This window comes from Neopelma chrysocephalum, unplaced genomic scaffold (assembly GCF_003984885.1).
Source record: "Neopelma chrysocephalum unplaced genomic scaffold, ASM398488v2 Primary Assembly neopelma1_376, whole genome shotgun sequence".
In the NCBI taxonomy this organism is placed as follows: Eukaryota; Metazoa; Chordata; class Aves; order Passeriformes; family Pipridae; genus Neopelma; species Neopelma chrysocephalum.
The window spans coordinates 383,873-402,647 of NW_020898040.1; the positions used below are offsets into that span (position 1 = coordinate 383,873).

The 18,775-nt window shown below is 52.6% G+C and overlaps 2 protein-coding genes across 2 annotated transcripts; one reads left to right on the forward strand and one right to left on the reverse strand.

Moving 5' to 3' along the window:
- Positions 1–1,225: 1,225 nt before the first annotated feature.
- On the reverse strand, positions 1,226–14,506 carry SF3A1 (splicing factor 3a subunit 1). The gene is made up of 16 exons (XM_027706410.1): positions 14,440–14,506; positions 12,095–12,207; positions 10,763–10,967; positions 9,724–9,981; positions 9,251–9,325; positions 8,536–8,686; positions 7,927–8,120; positions 7,182–7,299; positions 6,895–7,080; positions 6,390–6,511; positions 6,013–6,255; positions 5,115–5,325; positions 4,257–4,411; positions 3,123–3,224; positions 2,872–2,943; positions 1,226–1,886 (listed from the first exon to the last, which is right to left on the reverse strand). Exons 1-16 carry the CDS (start codon positions 14,503–14,505, stop codon positions 1,785–1,787), a joined length of 2,373 nt encoding a protein of 790 aa, XP_027562211.1. The 5' UTR covers position 14,506; the 3' UTR covers positions 1,226–1,784.
- A 274-nt stretch (positions 14,507–14,780) lies between these two features.
- Positions 14,781–15,369, forward strand: LOC113979010 (coiled-coil domain-containing protein 157-like). The gene has a single exon (XM_027706413.1). The coding sequence runs from the start codon at positions 15,118–15,120 to the stop codon at positions 15,367–15,369; it is 252 nt and encodes an 83-aa protein (XP_027562214.1). The 5' UTR covers positions 14,781–15,117.
- Positions 15,370–18,775: the final 3,406 nt, after the last annotated feature.

Sequence of the window (18,775 nt, forward strand, 5' to 3'; positions counted from 1 at the left end):
ACACACAGAGCCTGTTACAACATCCATCAGTTGGATTTAGCTGGAAACAGGCTGGCAAGGCTCCATGCCAGGGATTTCCAGTGGGAAGTTTTCCTGCTGGAGTGCTGGGAGCTCAGCATGGCAGGGCTGGCAAAGGGGCTTGGCTGAAAATGTCATCAAAGCACCAGGACATGGAGAGAACAGCCATCCCAGAGAACTCCATGGGCACCACACTCAGAGCACAGCGGGACAAGGAACACAGGGTGACCTTCAGTACAGCCCCAGCCCCGGACACAAACACACAACTTCTCCATTTCAGAGCTCTCTTGGCAGTTTTTTCAGTATCAGCTCTGGAAAACCCCACTGGCTGCTGTTTTCTCCAGGGCTGTACCTATTGTCTGGTTTTTAAAGCAAAAGGGAAGTGATTATCCCACCTTCCTGCAGGGTAGGAACAGCCTGCATCCACCACTCACCCTTCCAACCTGTCCATGTGCTCCAGGCTTGGTGTCCTGCAGCAGGGATGGGAGCAGGCTGTGACAGGGACAGGGACACGTGGGGACCTGTCAGGGACAACAGCTGGGACCACTGGCCACCTGGGCTGGGCCAGTGCCAGCCCCTTCCCCACAGCCACAGGGCTTCCTCCGGATCCCAGAGGAGCACACCAGAGCCAGGAGGATGCCGGCTCTTCCCTCCTGCTTCATCCCTCTCTCCCTAAGCACAGAATAAGGTAAACAGGATGTCTCTGCACTGCCTGACCACTGCTAAAAATATATAATAATAAATCCATTATTATGGCTTTGGGTTCTCCCAAAAAGCCACAGGTACCCAAATCCAGACACCCACCTCCTCTTCCTGGGCACCAAATTCTGTGGATTAACTTTGCTGTGTTTTGTTTCTATCAAACTATAGCACAGCTCTGACTGAAGGCCCAGGAATCATCTGTTTTTCCGGACACAGATGCTCTCCAGATCCAAGAGATTCCAGCTGCAGGATATAAGTGTAAATCACTTTTTCCAATAAAATTCTTGCTAAGTTCAGAGTATTTTTTCCCACCTCACACACAGGCACAAGCATTCCTTCAGGAATGACTGAGAAAGACCACAGAAACTTCAACAAACCCCCTTTTTTGCAGCTTTTCCTAGAACATAAGAGGATTTCCTATAGTAAACTGCTTAATTACAAATCCCAACGTATTTCCCCATCCGAGTGCTCCGAAACCAGGCACATCTCCATTAAAAACCCCAAATCCAAGGAGGGAGAGCTGCATGTTTATTATTAAAACAAATCACAGGCTGTCCAGAGCAGACCCAGATCTCCTTTATCACAGAACAGCCGCGCACAGTAAAGCCGAGGGAGGAAAAATTCCCAAGTCAGGGTCAGCGCAAGATTCGAGACAGGGAAAGAACAAGAACAAGGAGTTTAGTGAGTGTGTGGAGAAGAAGTTTTCAATTAGCAGGAGGTTAAATGAAGCAGCAAGTGCTGAGGGCAGACAGATGATGCTCCTGGCCTGTGTAAATCCCTCAAAGATGGATCTAGACTAAGCTGGGCATGACCTTGATGTTGCTTCCCGAGGGGATTCAAGGGAGAGCCGGCACTCGAGCAAAGCATCGATCACTACACACTACTCACTACACAGACACAGTTCAGGGCTCCATCAGCTTCCCCTCCCTCAGCAACAACCTGAACTGGGGTTCAAACTAATGCTGGGGGCAGTGGGGGCAGCCCTGAAAAGGCCGGGGTGGGAAAAGGATTGGGAGGGTCAGGGTTACAACGTGGACACGTTACATCTCAGCGCTCCACGGCTCCTATTTCTTCCTGCCTCCTCTCTCTTTGAGTGCCAGGTGAATCAGAGAGCCACTCGTCATGTTGTAATAAGCCAGGGAGTTGGAATCCTTGATGAAGATGCCCTGAGGGGAGGGGAAAAGGAAAAAAACACCAAAAGAAGTCAGAGCAGCAACCTTTCCCACAAAATCCCACCCAGATGGAGCCTTCCTGGCTGTATGCTTGGAACAGAACACTGCAGGTTCTGAAGGCCCTGGAGAGATCCCAGTGTCCAGGATGGACATTGGAGGAGGCAGGTACAGAATCCTGGAATCGTTTGGGTTGGAAGGGACCTTCCATGGGCAGGGACACCTTCTACTAGACCAGTGGAACAATGCATGAGCACAGCCAACACAGACAATGTGGCTCCTACAACACAGAGATAAGGAGTCCCACAAGTGAAGTTACTCAGGCTCTACTCCCCACACCTTTTTTTTTTTTTTCCTTAAAAATAACCAGCTCAGCTTCCTTTCTCGTTAAGGGTTAACAGAGTATCTGCCCACAGATGAACTCTTGAGGAGATAAGTGAACAAAGTTCACTGCTTAGGCAGCAGGTTGTGCCTGCCTGGGCACATGCATGACTGGAAACAAGTCATTACAAAGGAACGGGGCCTTTCTGACAGCGCCAGCCTCGAGAGGAAGAGAGAGAGAGAGAGAGAGTGAGCTCTTCCCTGCCGTGTTTTGGAGAGAGCCTGCTCAGAGCTGCCACGGTTCCAAGGCTCGCCCACCTCCCAGAGCACACGGCAGAACTGTGGGAGCAGGCTGCTGCAGCTAAATGTCACAAAAACCCTAATAAAAAAACAGGCTTGTTTCAGAGAAAGCCACATCAAGCTTGGAGGACTCATGTGCAGCAGCAACAACGTGAAGATCTGCTGATGTCACCTACTGAAGGCCTGTCCTGCTGTCACAGCAAGCAGTCCTGTCACCAGGTGTGCTGTGCAGGCAGGAAAGGCATTCCCTCTGCTATTCCCAGTGTGCATTACATTGTACATTGCAATTCTTCTTTGTAGGAAGTTTTGTATGTGAGAGAGCACTGAGGTAACAAATAGAATCTGAAGGGCTTATACCCACCTCATACTGCAGCTTCTGCTTCCCAGCTGGCATCCCTGTGGCCTCATGGATCTTAACCTTTATAACAGACACCTGGGGACATCAAAGGGCTCTCAGTGCTTGTGTCCTGCTGTGCAGCCATTCCTGCTCCCCAGCCACGCAGCCCCCCAGGGCTGGAGCTGGGAGCAGGCAGAGCTCCCACCCTGCCATGCAGGGCACCTGCTGCTCCCAGAGGGAGCACAGGGAGCAGGGCAGGTTAATGAGCTACGTGCCTGGTCTGAGAGGGGCAGGGTGAACACCAGCACTTGGCCGTTCAGCTTCCATTCCGTCTTGTCCTGCATGTTGGGAACCTGGACTTTGACTGTGACTGGGCCCTGTGGGAAACACAGATAATTAATGTCTCTCACAGGCACAGAGCTCAGAGCTGTGATAACAGAGCACCACACTCAGTGTTTATTCCCCAAACTACTCACATATCTCAGTTTCTTGGTAAACACACTGAAATGTATTTGCTTCAGCACAGAGAAAGTTACTCCACTGCTCCCAAAATAAAACATTTAGTTGGATTTCTCTCCTTAGTCCTTACTTTTCTGTGCCATTCACTGAGCATCACATGCACTCACAGTATCATAGAGTGAATGTGTGAAGCATTAAACAGGAGACAGCTTCTCTGTGCGCATGGAATCACAGAATCCCAGACTGCTTTGGGCTGGAAAGGACCTTAAAGCTCATCTTGTTCCACCCCTCTGCCATGAGCAGGGACACCTTTCACTAGCCCAGGTTGCTCCAAGCTCCCTCCAGCCTGGCCTTGGACACTTTTAGGGGTGGGGCAGCCACAGCTGCTCTGGGCAACCTGTTCCAGGGCCTCCCCACCCTCACAGGGAACAATTCCTTCCCAATATCCCATCTAAATATCTCCTCTTTTAGTTTAAATATGCCCAGGAAAACCATACAGTCCTTCTTAAAGGACTTAAAACTCCTCTTGCAATAGGAAGGAAGGAATTCAGCCTCACATTTAGCTCACCTTGTTATGGAATACACCACATTACCCTACTATCATGCTGGCATTGATACTCTAATCTCATTGCATCTCCAGCTTAGCCCTCCTCTCCTTAAAAGCTTATTAGGAGCTTTAGTTCTTCTTTACATTATTACCTGCCTCTCACTGCCCTTAATTACAGAAGAGCACTATCCCACTCAACTCCTGTGTGTAGCTCTTCCCAGTAAGATACAAAGGAGTTTGATTTGCTCAGGAATGACAGAAGGAAGGAGCCACCTCAGGAAGTCTCTCCCCTGCCAGGTATTTTTGCACATCAGCCCCTCTCTGTGCAGGGAGTTGACTTTACAGCCCCTCTGGGCAAAGCAGAACAGCCCAGGGGGGTCAGGGCTCTGCCCCACATTTGTACCTTGTTCCTGCGCAGGAATTCCTCCTCTGGAATCAGGCTATCCTCACTCTTCAGTTTCTTGGAGACTGGCTCATCCTCCATGGGTGGTGGGGGGTGAACGGGAGGCATCGGCGCCGGGGACGGAACCGGAGCCACGGGAGGCGCAGGGACAAACGCTGGAATGGGACGGGGGGGACACAGCACAACCCACAGTCACCCACTGAGCACACAGCAAACACCCCCTCACACAAAAAATGCTTTTAGCAGAGCAGCGAAGGCTGAAAATAAATGCCACAATACATGGAGGAAGTTACAACCCACAGCAAAACATGCAAACTTCAAACATTCGGAGATCTCATATTGGGAAGCAGTCCAGGAAAAGATAACAAGGCATGAGAGCTTCCTGCAGATCTTGCAAGAAAAAGAACACACTCTCAGTTTGGCATGCAGCGGTGCCAGCTCCTCCAGTTGGGAAAGAAAAGAAGAAGAAAAAAAGGAAGAATTGCTTTTTGCATTGTGCTTTTTAACTTCAAAGCACCTAATGAGGGAAGGGGCCAGAAAACAGCTTTTGCTCCTGCAGCAGCAGCTTCTGTGAGGAGCTCTAATACCCACTGGGGTGCTGGCAGCTCCTCTTTACCCTGGATTCTTAATTTGCACCCAGGCAGGCTCCCAGGGGACACATAACTCCCTGTATTTCATGGTGCAGGAGGAGCCTCGAGCCCAAAAGCAATACCAGATAAGCCATACCAAACACCCAAAACCCCTAATGTCACAATCCCAGCTACACACCGGTATCGGGGCACAGAAGGAAAACCCCTCCAAGCCCACGTTATAAAGGAACGATCTGACAATTACCCAGGAAAAGCAGAAGTCACTGACCTGTCGGTACAATCATGGGGGGCGGGCGGGGGCTCATGATGGGGGGAGCAGAGGGGGGCATGGGCACCACGTTGATCCGGGGGGTGTGGATGATGGGGGGCATTGGGGTGGCTATGACGGAGCCCGGAGGCAGCCGGACCACGGATGGCATCGGGGGCCGAGGCATGACTGGAACTGCAGAGACCACGGCAGCACGGACGGGAGGGGGCATCTGGGGAGAGAGGGGGAACTTCCTCAGCAGGTACGTGCAGGAACGCCCAGTGCTGGCCACAATCCTGATTCAATTACCCAGGGAAACAGGCCACAGGTTCTGCTGGCCACAGACTTGCTGGGAGCCTTAGTGGCCCCACCATATGGGCAGCCCAAGCTGTCCTGAACAGGCACAGAAGCCTCATTAACAGATTAAACGGTTCCTCCTTCCCTCCCCACTCCAGGATCAGACCTCGAGGCACTTTGTTTCTTTTTTAAAATTGCTATTTGGGAGTCACATTGCAGATCCCTTGGGGCAGGAACACGGGCAGTGAGTCACCTGTGAATGTTTCTTACCTGGAGCTGCTTTTGTCCTGTATCACTTTACACCTACAAAGGCTCCCACCCATCTTTTGTTAGCCACACTCTCTGCCTCCAAGATCCCAGTGCCCAGGTTTCTCCCCTGCCCATCTGATCCAAGTCTTTTTGATACCTCTAAGGATAAAAAACCCTAAGGATTATTTTCCATTTTTAACATTGTGTTCACTAAGGTTCCTGTAATGTTTCCAAACTACTTTTAAACCATGAACTTCCCACAAAATCCTCTTCCATGCCAGCACCCTGCTGTTATAACCCCTGGCCTTCCTCAGGACTCCCTTCTAATTAACTACAGTCCCAGTAATTGGCTTCTGGAAGCCCAAACACTCACGGTGGGTGGACGAGGCACAGACGTGATGGGCTGAGCGCTGGCGGGGGGATTGGAGGCTGAGGAAGGAGGGGGTGGCTGGGGGATCTCGTTGGGTTTGCTGGGCCCGATCTTCTCCTTGCTGTCATCCTCTGGCACCAGGCCCTTGGCCTTGTGAATGGCTTCGATTTGCTCTTGGAGAGTGATATTGGCCTGAGCAGCCTGTTGTGTGCGGGCCATGCTGCCCGAGTGGCCATCCCAGGTCACCTGAGAGGACAAAACAAATCAGAATAACCCCAACCTGGTCAGACTGCAAAGAAATCCAGGGAGCAGCTTGACAGCAAGAACTCCGAGCATTCACAATACAAGGGACCTGTTAAAAACCCCAGTTCCTACTCTACCTTTTCCTCTGGTTTCTGGATTTCCTCTTCACCAATCTTTTTACCAATGGCAGTCTCTTCTACACCGAAGATATCAGTACGGCGCTCTGCCAGCTGCTTCAGGCTGCTTTCAATATCCAAACCTGAGAGGAAAACACAGCAATTCTTATCTCAAGAGATATAATCAAATAGATCAAGCCTCTGCTACTGATCTTTCAATTATTTGGTACCTAATAGCTGAGTGCTGCTCTTTTTACGGTCACTTGGAAGGGACCCACAAGGAACATTAAAGTCCAACTCCTGGCCCCTTTCTTCTTTTTTAAAAAGATCCTGGCCAGCCACAGCTATTTCTGTTTAACTTTATAGAAGGCTTCGATGTACTAATGACAAATGTATTCAATTAATCAGCACATTAAGGACACCCCAATCAGTTCAGATTGTCCCTGTCAGCGGGGCCTGGGGGCAGAGAGGGGCTGTGCTCACAGCCCTCACCCAGCAAACCGTGTCAATCAATGCTCAGGCTGACCTGGGGCATAGACCTCGTCGTCACTCTGCTTCTCCCGGATGGATCTGTCGCGCTGCTCCAGCCACCGCGGATCCAGGAGGCCGATCCTCATGTGCTCCTGCATTTTACTGGCCGGAATTTTCTCTCCAGTGATGGGAGAAACCAGATACTCATCCGGAGCCGGGGCGGGTGGTAATGGTTTTGAGGCTAGGAAAGCAAAACCACAGTGTTGGTGCAGTGCAGAAACAAATGGTTTGTGATTATTCAGGAAGAAATAAAAGGGTTTTTTTCCCACTAGATGGATTTACCTTTGGGATCATAATCCTTCCGCACAATGACCTGATCTGGTGTGGGAGGAAGAGGGGGTGGCATCGGGGTTTCTGGAGGAGGAGGAACCTTCTGACCTTCATCTTCATCATCTGAGCCCTTATTTAAAAGAGAACAAAATCATAACCAAGTTCCAGCAGTCAAACACTCACAGACAAGATCTGAGAGGGATAAAATCCTACACGGTGCTGGGAGAACAGATCATGCAGCTTCAAAGCAATGGAGCTGTTTTGGCTCCGGATACCTATGGCAGTGGTTCCTTCGGATAACCACGATCCAGAAATTCAGCACACCCAGAAGAGGAAGCAAATACTGCTCAGCTTCCACATTGCAACAGCCTGGCAAGCAGGGGCTTATGGTTAACCACACTCTTGTTCCCTGTTACCAGAAAAACAGTTTACAGTGGGCAGAGTCTGAAATGAGTCATCTTTCAATGTTCCAGGTTCTGGGCAGAAAAAAGCCTGAAGAGACTTAATCACAGAAATATAAAATCCACACCACTGGGTGACAAAATTACTGGATTTCTCTCTTGGCACTTGTATTGTCATGGAAAACATGAAAAAAAAAAACTTATTCCAGCAGAAGCAGTTTGTTTTGAGATTTCATCCGAGGGAAATTTCATTTCCTCAAGAAACTGAAGCAACTTCTTACAGTGCAAGTGAAGAGCATCCCAAACCACACAAACTGTGGGGGACAAAAGCAATGCTGATTCCATTGGTTAGTTACCTCATCCATATCCTGCACTTGTGTGTCCTGATCCAGCTGTGCTGGGGGCTCATCTGTTTTCTCCTGCTTTTCATCTTCCTCATCTGACTCCACCTCCATCTCTACCTCCTCACTTTCCCCAAACTTCTCGTAACGCTCTTGGATCAGGATTCGAGCTCCCAACTCTTCTGGAGTGGTGGGAGGAGGGAAATTCCCTACAATGCAGAAAACAGAGCTTCTGTTTCTCTATCCCATTCCTCTGCTCTATAAACAGAGAAAAATACCAGTTTCTTGAATGAAAAGCAGTGGCATCAAAATCCCTGGGAGCCAAGGGCTATAGAAGGGAAGGTGAGTCTACACAGACCAACGCCCACACAGCACATGAAGTGACTTAGAAATGGTAACACTATTAGACAGTGGGACAAGCTCTGCTGTCCTGGTGGAAGTGGAGAAGTGGACACACCAGAGACAAACAACAACCCTGCAAACTGTCACTGTAAGGCTTTTCCCTTCACCCCTGAAGGATAAAAGGCTGCAAAACCCAGTGTCTGTCTAAAAATGGCACTTCAGGACACGTCCCCTGCTCAAAGGGGGCTGTTTCATAGAGATTACAATGCCCAACATCAGTACCTTGCTCATTGGGCTGGAAGTCAACTGTTTCCACAACCACAAAATCATGCCAGTCAATCTGGGCATAAGCAACACGTTCCTTCTCCTTCTCCTCCTCTTCCTTCTTCCTTTCTCGCTCCTGGAACTTGGCCCACTCCACTCTGTAATACACCTGCAGGAGCAGACATGGAGCACACACAGTGTCAGACAGGAACCAGCACAGTCAGCTCCCTATGGATTGCAAATGAAATGAAGAACAGCTGGAGCTGTGTCAGGGCAGGCTCAGGTTGGATCTCAGGCAAAGGTTCTTCCCCCAGAGGCTGGTTGGGCACTGCCCAGGCTCCCCAGGGCAGTGGGCACAGCCCCAAGGCTGCCAGAGCTCCAGGAGGGTTTGGACAACGCTCTGAGGGCCAGGGTGGGATTGTTGGGGTGTCTGTGCAGGGCCAGGAGTTGGACTGGATGATCCAGCTCAGGATATTCCATAATTTTACTTTGTAACCACTTGGAGAGGAAGTTGTGCAGCATCCCTGTGCTGCCAAAAACTACCTCCAGTACCAACACCAGCTGGTAGTTTTATAAGTCTGAGTCCCCTGTACTCAAGTGACAGCAAGTGACACACCCATTTTATTCTCTGTATATTTGTATTTGCTGCCAGCAAGCCAAAAACATGCAAAGAGAAAAAATTCAAAACATAACCAAAACGCTTCGGCAATTTTGCAGATTTTTCCTGGAATACCTGATCTAGGACTTCCTTGGGATTTTCAGCCTCCTTCTTGAGCTTGAGGAGTAAACCCTTCGGTGGGATCAAGATCTGAAACATATTTTGCACGACAGTTGGTAACAATTCTTTGTGCCAAAACCTCCTTCAAAGCAATTATTCTCTTTCCACACTGCTAAAATACCAGCAGACCCCCGGGGCTATGTCCCATTTATTCTACTGCAGCCCTCTCATTACTTACTGCTCATCCCTGCACTTAAAAATACTCACTCGTGGCCTTCCAATTATCCTCTATATTTAAAAACCCACAATTTTTACTTATATTACAATAGTGTGTGGTACACTTAGGTGACAGCCCGCTGTGCTCAGCATAATATGCACTCTGAAGAGTGTGATTTAAAGGATGGACTTCTCGCCTGGCTGGTTTCAAGGGCTTCAGCAGCCTTCCAAAACCACTCCTGCTGTGGAAAGGATCAACCTGCCAGGACTACCTTTGTGTACTGCTCCACCAGCTTGGTGAAGTAGTTGAAGAGGCTGTGCTGGGGGCGAAGGAAATCAAACTGGTAGTTCCTCTGCTCCTTCTGCATGAGCTGAGTGAGGAACTGGCGGCCATTCCGAGCCACGAACTGCGCCGTGAGCTTCACCACGTCCAGGTCGAAGGCGGAGATGGACGGAGGGTCCGCGATGAACTCGAACTCCGGGGGCGGCTCCTTCGGAACCACCGTCTCCTGGATCACCTGGGCCTGCACCTGCAGAGGGAACGGACACAGCTCAGTGAATTCCTGCAAGGAACCATTCAAAAACACTCAGGAGAATCCATCTTTCCTTCAGCTGCTGCAGGAAAGCAACACCAGTCAAGATATCCTGGCAGCTGCACAGATGAGAAAAATCAGTACCACAGGGTCTATCTGGCCACCTGTATTTATATTATAGAAAAATGGTTGCTCCAACAGCAAACAAAACTGGAAACCATCAGGACTTCACTTTAACCCTCCAGGACCATGAGAACCACACAGTGTTGGCTGTTGGCCATGCCAAGCCTTGGATTCAGTCCATACCCTTTTCCCACCCAGCACATATAAAGGCACAGCTGAACAAGATGAGCAGCATTTTGTACTCCATCTTTTAAGGGGAAGTTGATCCTTCTGGCAGGAAATGCTTCTACAAAACAGTGTGTGCAACAGGCCCAAACTGAACTCCAAGGGATGCCTCTGGCAAGAGGCCTAAACACATCCAGCCCAAGTGATGGGTAGTGTAAGCACTGTACCAGTCAATACACAGTAATTAAAATGGACCAATTACATATTAGCTTTTTCAAACACAACTCTGAGTTACCAGCACCTGGGGGATGCACATCTGCATCAAAACAAAGCCCCAGATGCTCAACTCCAAGCCTCTCACTGCTGTCTTTTTGGCAAACGTATAACCAACTCCTCCTTCTTGACTTTCAGGCCTCCTGCTCAACCCCAGGCTGTGCCAACGCCCCTCAGCAGCCAAGTTCTTCACCACAGTGTTGGAAGGAACACTCACCTTCTGTGGGAGCTGCTGCTGGGCACTCTGCTGCTGCTGCATGACCTTGGGGATGGCAGCTGAGGGCTCCTGGGCCTTGCCCTCCTTGAACTCGCTGACCTTGTGCCGGTAGTAGGCATGGTAGGGGTCGTTGGGGTTCAGGAAGTTGAACTTCGGGTTATTTATCTCATTCTGACGAATTCGGGCTTCAAATTCTGGCCCATTTCTGGGGATGAAAAAGAGAAATTGTTAAAATGAATGGGCATCAACTCAAATGGAAATGTCTCTTTCAGAGTGAGATGTGTTGAGGCATCAGCCCCTCAGCAGAGAGTTTTCTCTGCACATGGGAGGAGTTTATCCCTCAGGAACTCACACCCAACACAGCAGCCAGCTGGATACACACGACTTAAAGGCATTTGTCCTCCTAATTTTGTCTCTAATGTGAATATTCCTTAAGGCAGTTAAAAACTCACACTCACAAGCGTCCCACAATCTCACCTGGCTGCACACAAAGGCCATTTCCTGGACTGACTGGATGAAGTTCACAAGTTACTTACTAAACTAATTTTATTTGCTCTACTAACAAGTTTTTAAGACTAATTTCAGTTCAAGAAAGATCATATAAGGAAAAAAAAATGGTAACCATGAGGCTCTACAGGGACTGACCACCCTGGAGTGCTACATTTAGGAGAGCCCCAGTCCAGGTACCATCCACTCCTCCCACTCAAAGCACGAGCTGTTTATTTTAGGGCAGTTTGGGAAAATTCACTGCTGCCACAGTGTGTTTCTCTTCATATTCCCTGGATACCTCCCAGTCTTGTTTAGACACTCCACCTCCTCCTCTTTACAATCCCCAAGGATAAACACAGTCCCTTCCTTATCCTCAGAGGAAGCCAACACTCCTTGGCAGCATTTGAGAGATGAGTTACACAATAAGTATCTTTGACTAGAGCAGCATTTGGTGATTCTCTTAAACTCACAACAGCCAAAACATTTCAGCACTAAAACACAGCCACGACTCCTCTTGGCTACAGCACCTGTAACAAGGCTTCCCTTTCCAGCTAGGATTTGTTTTCCTCCTCAGATCAATCAGAACAGGTCCTATTACTGGTTATTGCAGCACACACTACACATTTCAACAAGAATTTTATTCATTTACTACCAGTTTCTCTAGTGTGTCTTACACCTCTTCAGTAGAATTTTGTTGTTTCTTTTCCAGTCTCACTGGTCCAGACTCAAACCTTAAAATCCTTCACATAAAACCACAGGACTGTGACCTGTTTCAGCTCCTGGAACTGCACTGAAGAGGAGAAGCATGAAAATCCCTGGAATCACCAGATCAGTGTAATTTACCTGGCTACAAAGCTGGCAGTCTTGTCCACAATATTCCTGACCTCTGGAGGAGGGTAAATAATTCCCACCACGGGCTTGGCTGGTGCTGCTTCCTCTTTAGGCTCTTCTTCTGGCTGTAATAAAAATTATTTCATTACAAAAGGTGAAGGGGTGTCAGAATTAGGCATTCCAAAGAGCAATCCCAAGGGAACACAGGGCCATTTATCCATCCTCCTCCTCAGCCTCCCAGGCACTGAATTCTTCCTGACACAAGATCTGGCTGAACAGCCTGAACCATCCATCCCACTAATTAATTCCTTGGTTTTTCAGGGTGGGAGACATTTGTCTGCCTGTCAGGGGCACCCACTGCAGGGACAGGGACAGGGGGACAACAAGGGAGGCCCTCCTGTGGAAATCAAAACAATTCCTCAGGGCATTTTTACCATCTCAGCCTCAACCCTGAGTAGCTTCGCAAATATTTAAAGGGGCTCTAACAACACATCCTGGAATATTTCAGCATTCCTAACCAGGTGTGGAAGTTCTGAATATTCCTAGAGGTGTGTGGGACTATAAGGAAGTAAAACCTGAGTGATTAAGTCCACGTTAAATAAAACACAGCTTTTAATCCTACTATGTTTGCATCAAAAGCTGTTTCATAGAGAAAAGCTCTGCAGGGTGTTTTTCTCACTGATATTACAGGAGGATCCAAACTAAAATCCCAGAACCCTCCCTGTGGATGGCTTTCTATTCCAGTAAAACCAGAGGCTGATCTTTGCAGGATACTAAAGATGTTACTCCTTCCCTCACCAAGCAGCTTTCCAAGAAAAGCTGTTATAAATCAGAACAGGTCTATGGGAAACTTTTATAATCCTAGCAGGGACAGTCAGGGAAAACTTAAAATCCCAGTAAAGCTCCCAGCTCTGCCAAATCTATAGGGACTCCAAGGGGAAAAACAATCCCAAGTCAAACTGATCCCTGGGAGTATCCAGGGCCAGGCTGGATGGGGCTTGGAGCAACCTGGGATAGCAGAAGGTGTCCCTGCCCATGGCAGGGGGTGGGACTGGATGGGCTTTAAGGTCCTTTCCCACCCAACCCATTCCATGATTCCATGAAATATGACCTTGATAAAAGTGTTTAAAGAGAAGGGTACCATGAATATTTTTAGGTTTCATTCCCACTCCCTCAGAACATGATCCTGAGGAGCTGAAGGATCAGGCAGCACCACACTTGAGATGCTGAGTTGCCTTGGTAACGTCTGTGCATGAAACTCAGGAGTTTTTTTGGGGGGGGAAGCCACAATTTTCCTCCTGAATGTGTTAATACGCCCAATCACCCAAGGTTTTCAGTGGGATCAGCTCCCTCTCCATCTCCACGAGGGCTGATGCTGCTGTGTGAGGGTTGGGACAGCAGCTCCAGCTGCATGGGAGCTGTATTCCCATTTCAGGAAAGGTGGGAAGGATACGAATAAGGACAAGACAGAAAGGATCCAGGAGACTACTGGGACACACAGGAATGCCATGCTCCCTTGGACATTTAATCCTTCCATGGGCTGCTCCCAGAGCTGTTGGTGACCCTCCACACCCATCACAATCACAGCCCTGGGGCACTGCCAGGAGAGGGCTCAGCACCCACCCGGCCCAGCAGGACGGAGCTGCCTGGTGAGGAATCCTGGAATGCTTTGGGTTGGAAGGGACTTTAAAGCCCATCTCATCCCACCCCCTGCCATGGGCAGGGACACCTTCCACTACCCCACGTTGCTCCAAGCTCTGTCCAACCTGGCCTTGGACACTTCCAGGGATCCAGGGGCAGCCACAGCTTCTTTGGGCAGGGCCTCTCCACTCTCACAGCCAACAATTCCTTCCCAATCTCCCATCTATCCCTGCCCTCTGGCACTGGGAAGCCATTCCCTGTGTCCTGTCCCTCCATCCCTTGTCCCCAGTCCCTCTCCAGCTCTCCTGGAGCTCCTTTAGGCCCTGGAAGGGGCTCTCAGGTTTCCCTGGAGCCTTCTCTTGTCCAGGTGAACCCCCCCAGCTCTCCCAGCCTGGCTCCAGAGCAGAGGGGCTCCAGCCCTTGGAGCATCTCCGTGGCCTCCTCTGGACTCGCTCCAGCAGCTCCACGTCCTCCCTGTGCTGGGATCCCAGAGCTGGAGGCAGCTCTGCAGGAGGTGTCTCACCTGAGGGCTCGGGGGGCGTCAATCCCCTCCGAACCAGCCACGCACAGGGCAGAACTCCCGCCTCCCCCACACCCGCACCGAGGGGTCAGCGCGAGAGGCCAGACCCGAAACACCCGCGGTCCGCCCCGTTTTACGCCCCCACACCCCATCCTCTCACGGCCCCCCATCCCCTCACAGCTCCCCATTCCCGCACCGGTTTGCTCTCGGCGGGGGGCGCGGGCTGCGCCGGCGGCACGGCCTGCACGGGTCCGGCCGGCATGGTGCTGCTGGGCAAGGCAGGGGCGCTTCCCCGCGGGGCCGATCAGGGACAGCCGAGGATCGATCAGGGTCGGGAGCCGAGCGGGATCTGCCGGGACCGTCCAGGCCCTGTCGCGACACCGGCACCGACACGGGCGAAATGGCGGCCGCGGGCCCCGCGCTGCGCGTGCGCAGCGGAAGTGACGCGCGGCCGCCAGGGGGCGCACAGTGCCGGGGCGTAGGGGGGAGACGACACAGCGCGCGCGCGCCGTGGGCCGCTCATGGTACGGCGGCTCCCGCGGGGGGAGCCCACACAGAGCAGGCGCGTACCACTGCGGGGCGGGGGGGAGGTTACCATGGCAACAGGGCCGGGACGCCGCGGCCTGGGCCGGGACGCCGCGGCCTAGCCCGGCCCGGCCCCTTCTCCCCACCGTTCACCCTGTTTCCTCCCGGTTCCTCCCAGTTCCCTCTGCTTCCCCCGCCCTCCTGAAGCCCCCCGCGCCCGGTACCACCGTGCCGGTCCCTCTCCAGCGGGCTGTCCCGGTAGGGCGTTCCCTCCATCCCACACCCGGTGCCCCCTCAGCACCCTGGCCTGGTGGCCCCGTGGTTCCCAGCCCGTGTCCCACCGCCCACCATGGCGCACCTCCTGGGCCACCGCGGCTGCATGGAGAGCCTGCGGGCCGACCTGCAGGACCTGCAGGCTGCCATTGCCGACGTGACCTCCCGGGCCGGCGCCGTGCGCTTCCCGTCATGGAAGTTCCCCGACAAGGTGTCCTGCGACCTGGACATGTCGCTGCTGCTGCAGCGGTACAGGCACAGCGAGAGCGAGCCCGAGTTCAGCCAGCACTCACATGTGGTGCTGCTGGAGCTGCTCATAGACAGGTGAGACAGCCCTGAGCACCCCAGAGGGAAAGGGGGTGCGGGTCCAACCTGCGGAGCTCAGCCAAGTCCCTGGGGCAGCTTTGGGCACCTCGGTACAATAAGGACATAAAGCTGTGTCCAAAGGAGGGCTGGGAGGATGGTGAAGGGCCTTGAGGAGAAGCTGAGGGTGAGGGCACTTGGCTTGTTCAGCTGGAGGAGACTGAGGTCAGAGCTCACCAGGGTCTGCAGCTTCCTCATGAGGGGCAGGCACTGAGCTCTGCTGTGTTTGACCTGTGACAGGACCCAGGGAATGGCTGGAGCTGTGTCAGGGCAGGCTCAGGTTGGATCTCAGGCAAAGGTTCTTCCCCCAGAGGCTGGTTGGGCACTGCCCAGGCTCCCCAGGGCAGTGGGCACAGCCCCAAGGCTGCCAGAGCTCCAGGAGGGTTTGGACAACACTCTGAGGGCCAGGGTGGGATTGTTGGGGTGTCTGTGCAGGGCCAGGAGTTGGACTGGATGATCCTTGTGGGTCCCTTCCAACTGGGATATTCCATAATTCTATGAAGTCTTTTGGACGCTTTCTCCCACATATTTCCATGATAAGCAGTGCCAGCATCTCAGCACTTCACCCTCATGCCGTGCAGCTCAACCCTGAGCTTTAAAACCCAACTCCTCTCCCTGCTCAGAGCTCCAAACTGGCCACAAAGGAGCAGAGCCAGCCACTGCTCCAGCTGGGAGCTGAGGGCACCTGGGCAGATGGGACAGGCTTGTTAACCTGCCTCCCAAAACCTTGGAAACACTCGGGCACAGCTACACTGACAGCCCTGGGAGGGCAAAGCCCCTCCTGCAGTCTGGGTGCAATAAATACAGCCCTGGTTCAAAAGATGAGCCATTCCCTCACAGCTGCTGGCCCTAAAAATTAGGATTGGTGCCCCAAAACTTTAGAGAGAGCCTAATCAGAGCCAGTGTGCACAGCCTGACTTTGATCCCACCAAATGCTGCTCCATGCAGTGATCTCGGCCGGGGGGGGAGGTCCCGGGGGCACCAATCCCACCCTCCTGCGCCTCACTGGCTTTGTGCAGGGGATGGGGAGGGGGCCAGCAACCTCTCCTGCCTCCCATTCCTGATCCCTGTGGCTCCAAGGCGTGTTCTCCTGCCGGGACAGGCTCCTGCTGCTGCTGCAGAGCTTCACGGGCTACGCGGAGATGGTGCTGTGCGGGCGCGCGGTGCCGCCGGCGCGGGGCCCGGGGCCCTGCATGTCCGCGGGGCTCACGGCCAGGAGGTTCTGGAGCACCATGCTGAGACTGGGGGCCTTCTGCCAGCAGCTCCAGCACCAGGTGGGACATTTGGGGTCACCCCCCCCGGGATTTGGACCGTGGTCCTTCTCTGGGACATCCTGTGCTCCAACCCTTTGAGTGCTGACCTGTGTGTCACATCTGTCCCACACTGTCCCCTCCCCGCCCAAGTCCCTTCCCTCCCCTACTCCCAGCCGTGCTGCTGGATCCATCCTCCACCAGGATCTTGGGATGGGTGACCTTGGCTGCCTCTATAGCTTGGAAAATATTCTCCTCCTGCCAAAATGCTGCAGTTCTGCCGACCCCACTGAGGGGCTGAGTTGCTTCAAATCTGTGAAATAACTGGTGGTAAAAACACCGCGTCCCTCCCCTGCATTTTATTTTCCCCAAAAAGTTCTTTCTTATGGAGAAGTCTCACAATAACCCATGTGGCACACCCAGGAGACAGCACAGGGGGTGGGAAAGAAGGGATGGTCACAAGAAGGGGAGGTGGGGAGCAGCTTCTGCTGCTGAGGCCACCCCTTGGTCACTGTCCCTTGGCTGCACTGCTGTCCCATTCCCACAGCTCACACCTCGGATTTGGGCTCTTATGGATCGTTTCCAGTTCTATCTGGGCACTGGTCCTGTTCTGTGCTCTCTCCCTCAGGACAAGGATTGCAGGAAGGAGATCCCCACACAGCAATCTCCTCCTCACTCTCTGGGCAGTTCGGGGAGCTCCCAGCCCAGGGCTGGCCCCAGCCTGGCCCAGGGCACCCGCAGTGTCCCCACACAGACCTCGAGGTGCCCCCCGCGCTCCTGTGACAGCTGCTCCAGCGCCCAGGCCAGCCTGCGGGAGGTGGGCAGAGCCATCACCAGCCTCTGCCAGAGCCAGAACATCCCCTCGGCCCTCAGCAAATTCCAGGGGGTGCTGGAGGACAGCACGGGGAGAAGGAGCCTCTCTGCGACAGACCTGAGCTACTGGGCCACGGAGCAGAGCAAGGATCTCTCCCGGATCAACAAACACCTCCAGGAGCTGCTGCAGCAGCTGAACCCGGTGAAGGCTGAGCTGGAAGAGATGGGGAAACAGAAGGAGGAGCTGAGGAAACAGGTGGAGGACTTTTCCCGGAAGCTGCAGGCGGAGAGGGAGACCCAAGTGCAGCAGCAGAGGAAGGCAGAGCAGAGCCTGAAAGCCAAGGACAAGGAGCATTCGGAGGCTGTGGCCAGGCTGCAGCAGGATAAGGATGATCTAAGGAGAGGTACAGAGCTGTTCCCAGCATTCTCTCCCAGGCCTGGGGGTATGTGCAGGAGAAGCACAGAGTTCATGGGCAAATTTGGGCCCCACCACCAGGAGCAGGGCTTTTGCCATGGATTTTTGTTGGTGCTGGGGGATTTTCCCTGGTCTGAGGATAATCCCAGGCAGCAGGAGCTGGTTGTCCATGTCCTGTCACTGCCTCCTCCCTGCTGCAGCACAACACAATCACTGGATGAAAAAATTTTGGTGGGGCTGTTTTCTGCTTCACTTCAGTTTTTTTGAGGAACTGATTAATTGGAGGGTTTTTTTATGCTGATTTAGGAGCAGCTCTGCTGGAGGAGCGACTCTCCACCCTGAAGGAGGAGCTGGAGGTGAAGCAGGCAGCTCTGCAGGAGCTCGGTGAGGACCCCAGGGTCACCCAGCACACACATTTCCCCCACCCTTGTCCCTCTTACGGTGTTTCACACCCACGTAGCCCCCAGTGCACCCAGATCAGGCTGTAGAGCTGGTAGGGATGGGCAGAGGAAGGGACTCCTTCACAGCAGCGCCCCAGCATCACCCAGTGCAGAATGGGCTGCTGCTGGTAGAGATCTAGGGGGTCACAGCTGTCCTGTCAGACCTTCCCCCCCTTGCCAGGACCTGTGCAGGGCGTTGGGGGCCCCTAAATCATAGAATAATGGAATGCTTTGAGTCAGAAGGACCTTAAAGCCCATTCAGATGCACCCCCTCCCATGGGCAGGGACACCTCCCACTAGCCCAGGTTGCTCCAAGCCCCGTCCAACCTGGTCTTGGACACTTCCAGAGATCCAGGGGCAACCACAGCTTCTCTGGGCAACCTGGGCCAGGGCCTCCTCACTCTCACAACAATTCCTTCCCAATATCCCATCTCTCCCTGCCCTCTGGCAGTG

Coding starts and splice junctions, on each gene's coding strand:
- SF3A1 (XM_027706410.1), bottom strand. CDS start 14,505: ATGCCGGCCGGACCCGTGCAGGCCGTGCCGCCGGCGCAGCCCGCGCCC. Junction 7,300..7,926: donor AAGTGCAGGATATGGATGAG/GTAACTAACCAA, acceptor CTTTTAAATAAG/GGCTCAGATGATGAAGATGA. Junction 4,412..5,114: donor CCCCATGATTGTACCGACAG/GTCAGTGACTTC, acceptor GTCCCATTCCAG/CGTTTGTCCCTGCGCCTCCC.
- LOC113979010 (XM_027706413.1), top strand. CDS start 15,118: ATGGCGCACCTCCTGGGCCACCGCGGCTGCATGGAGAGCCTGCGGGCC.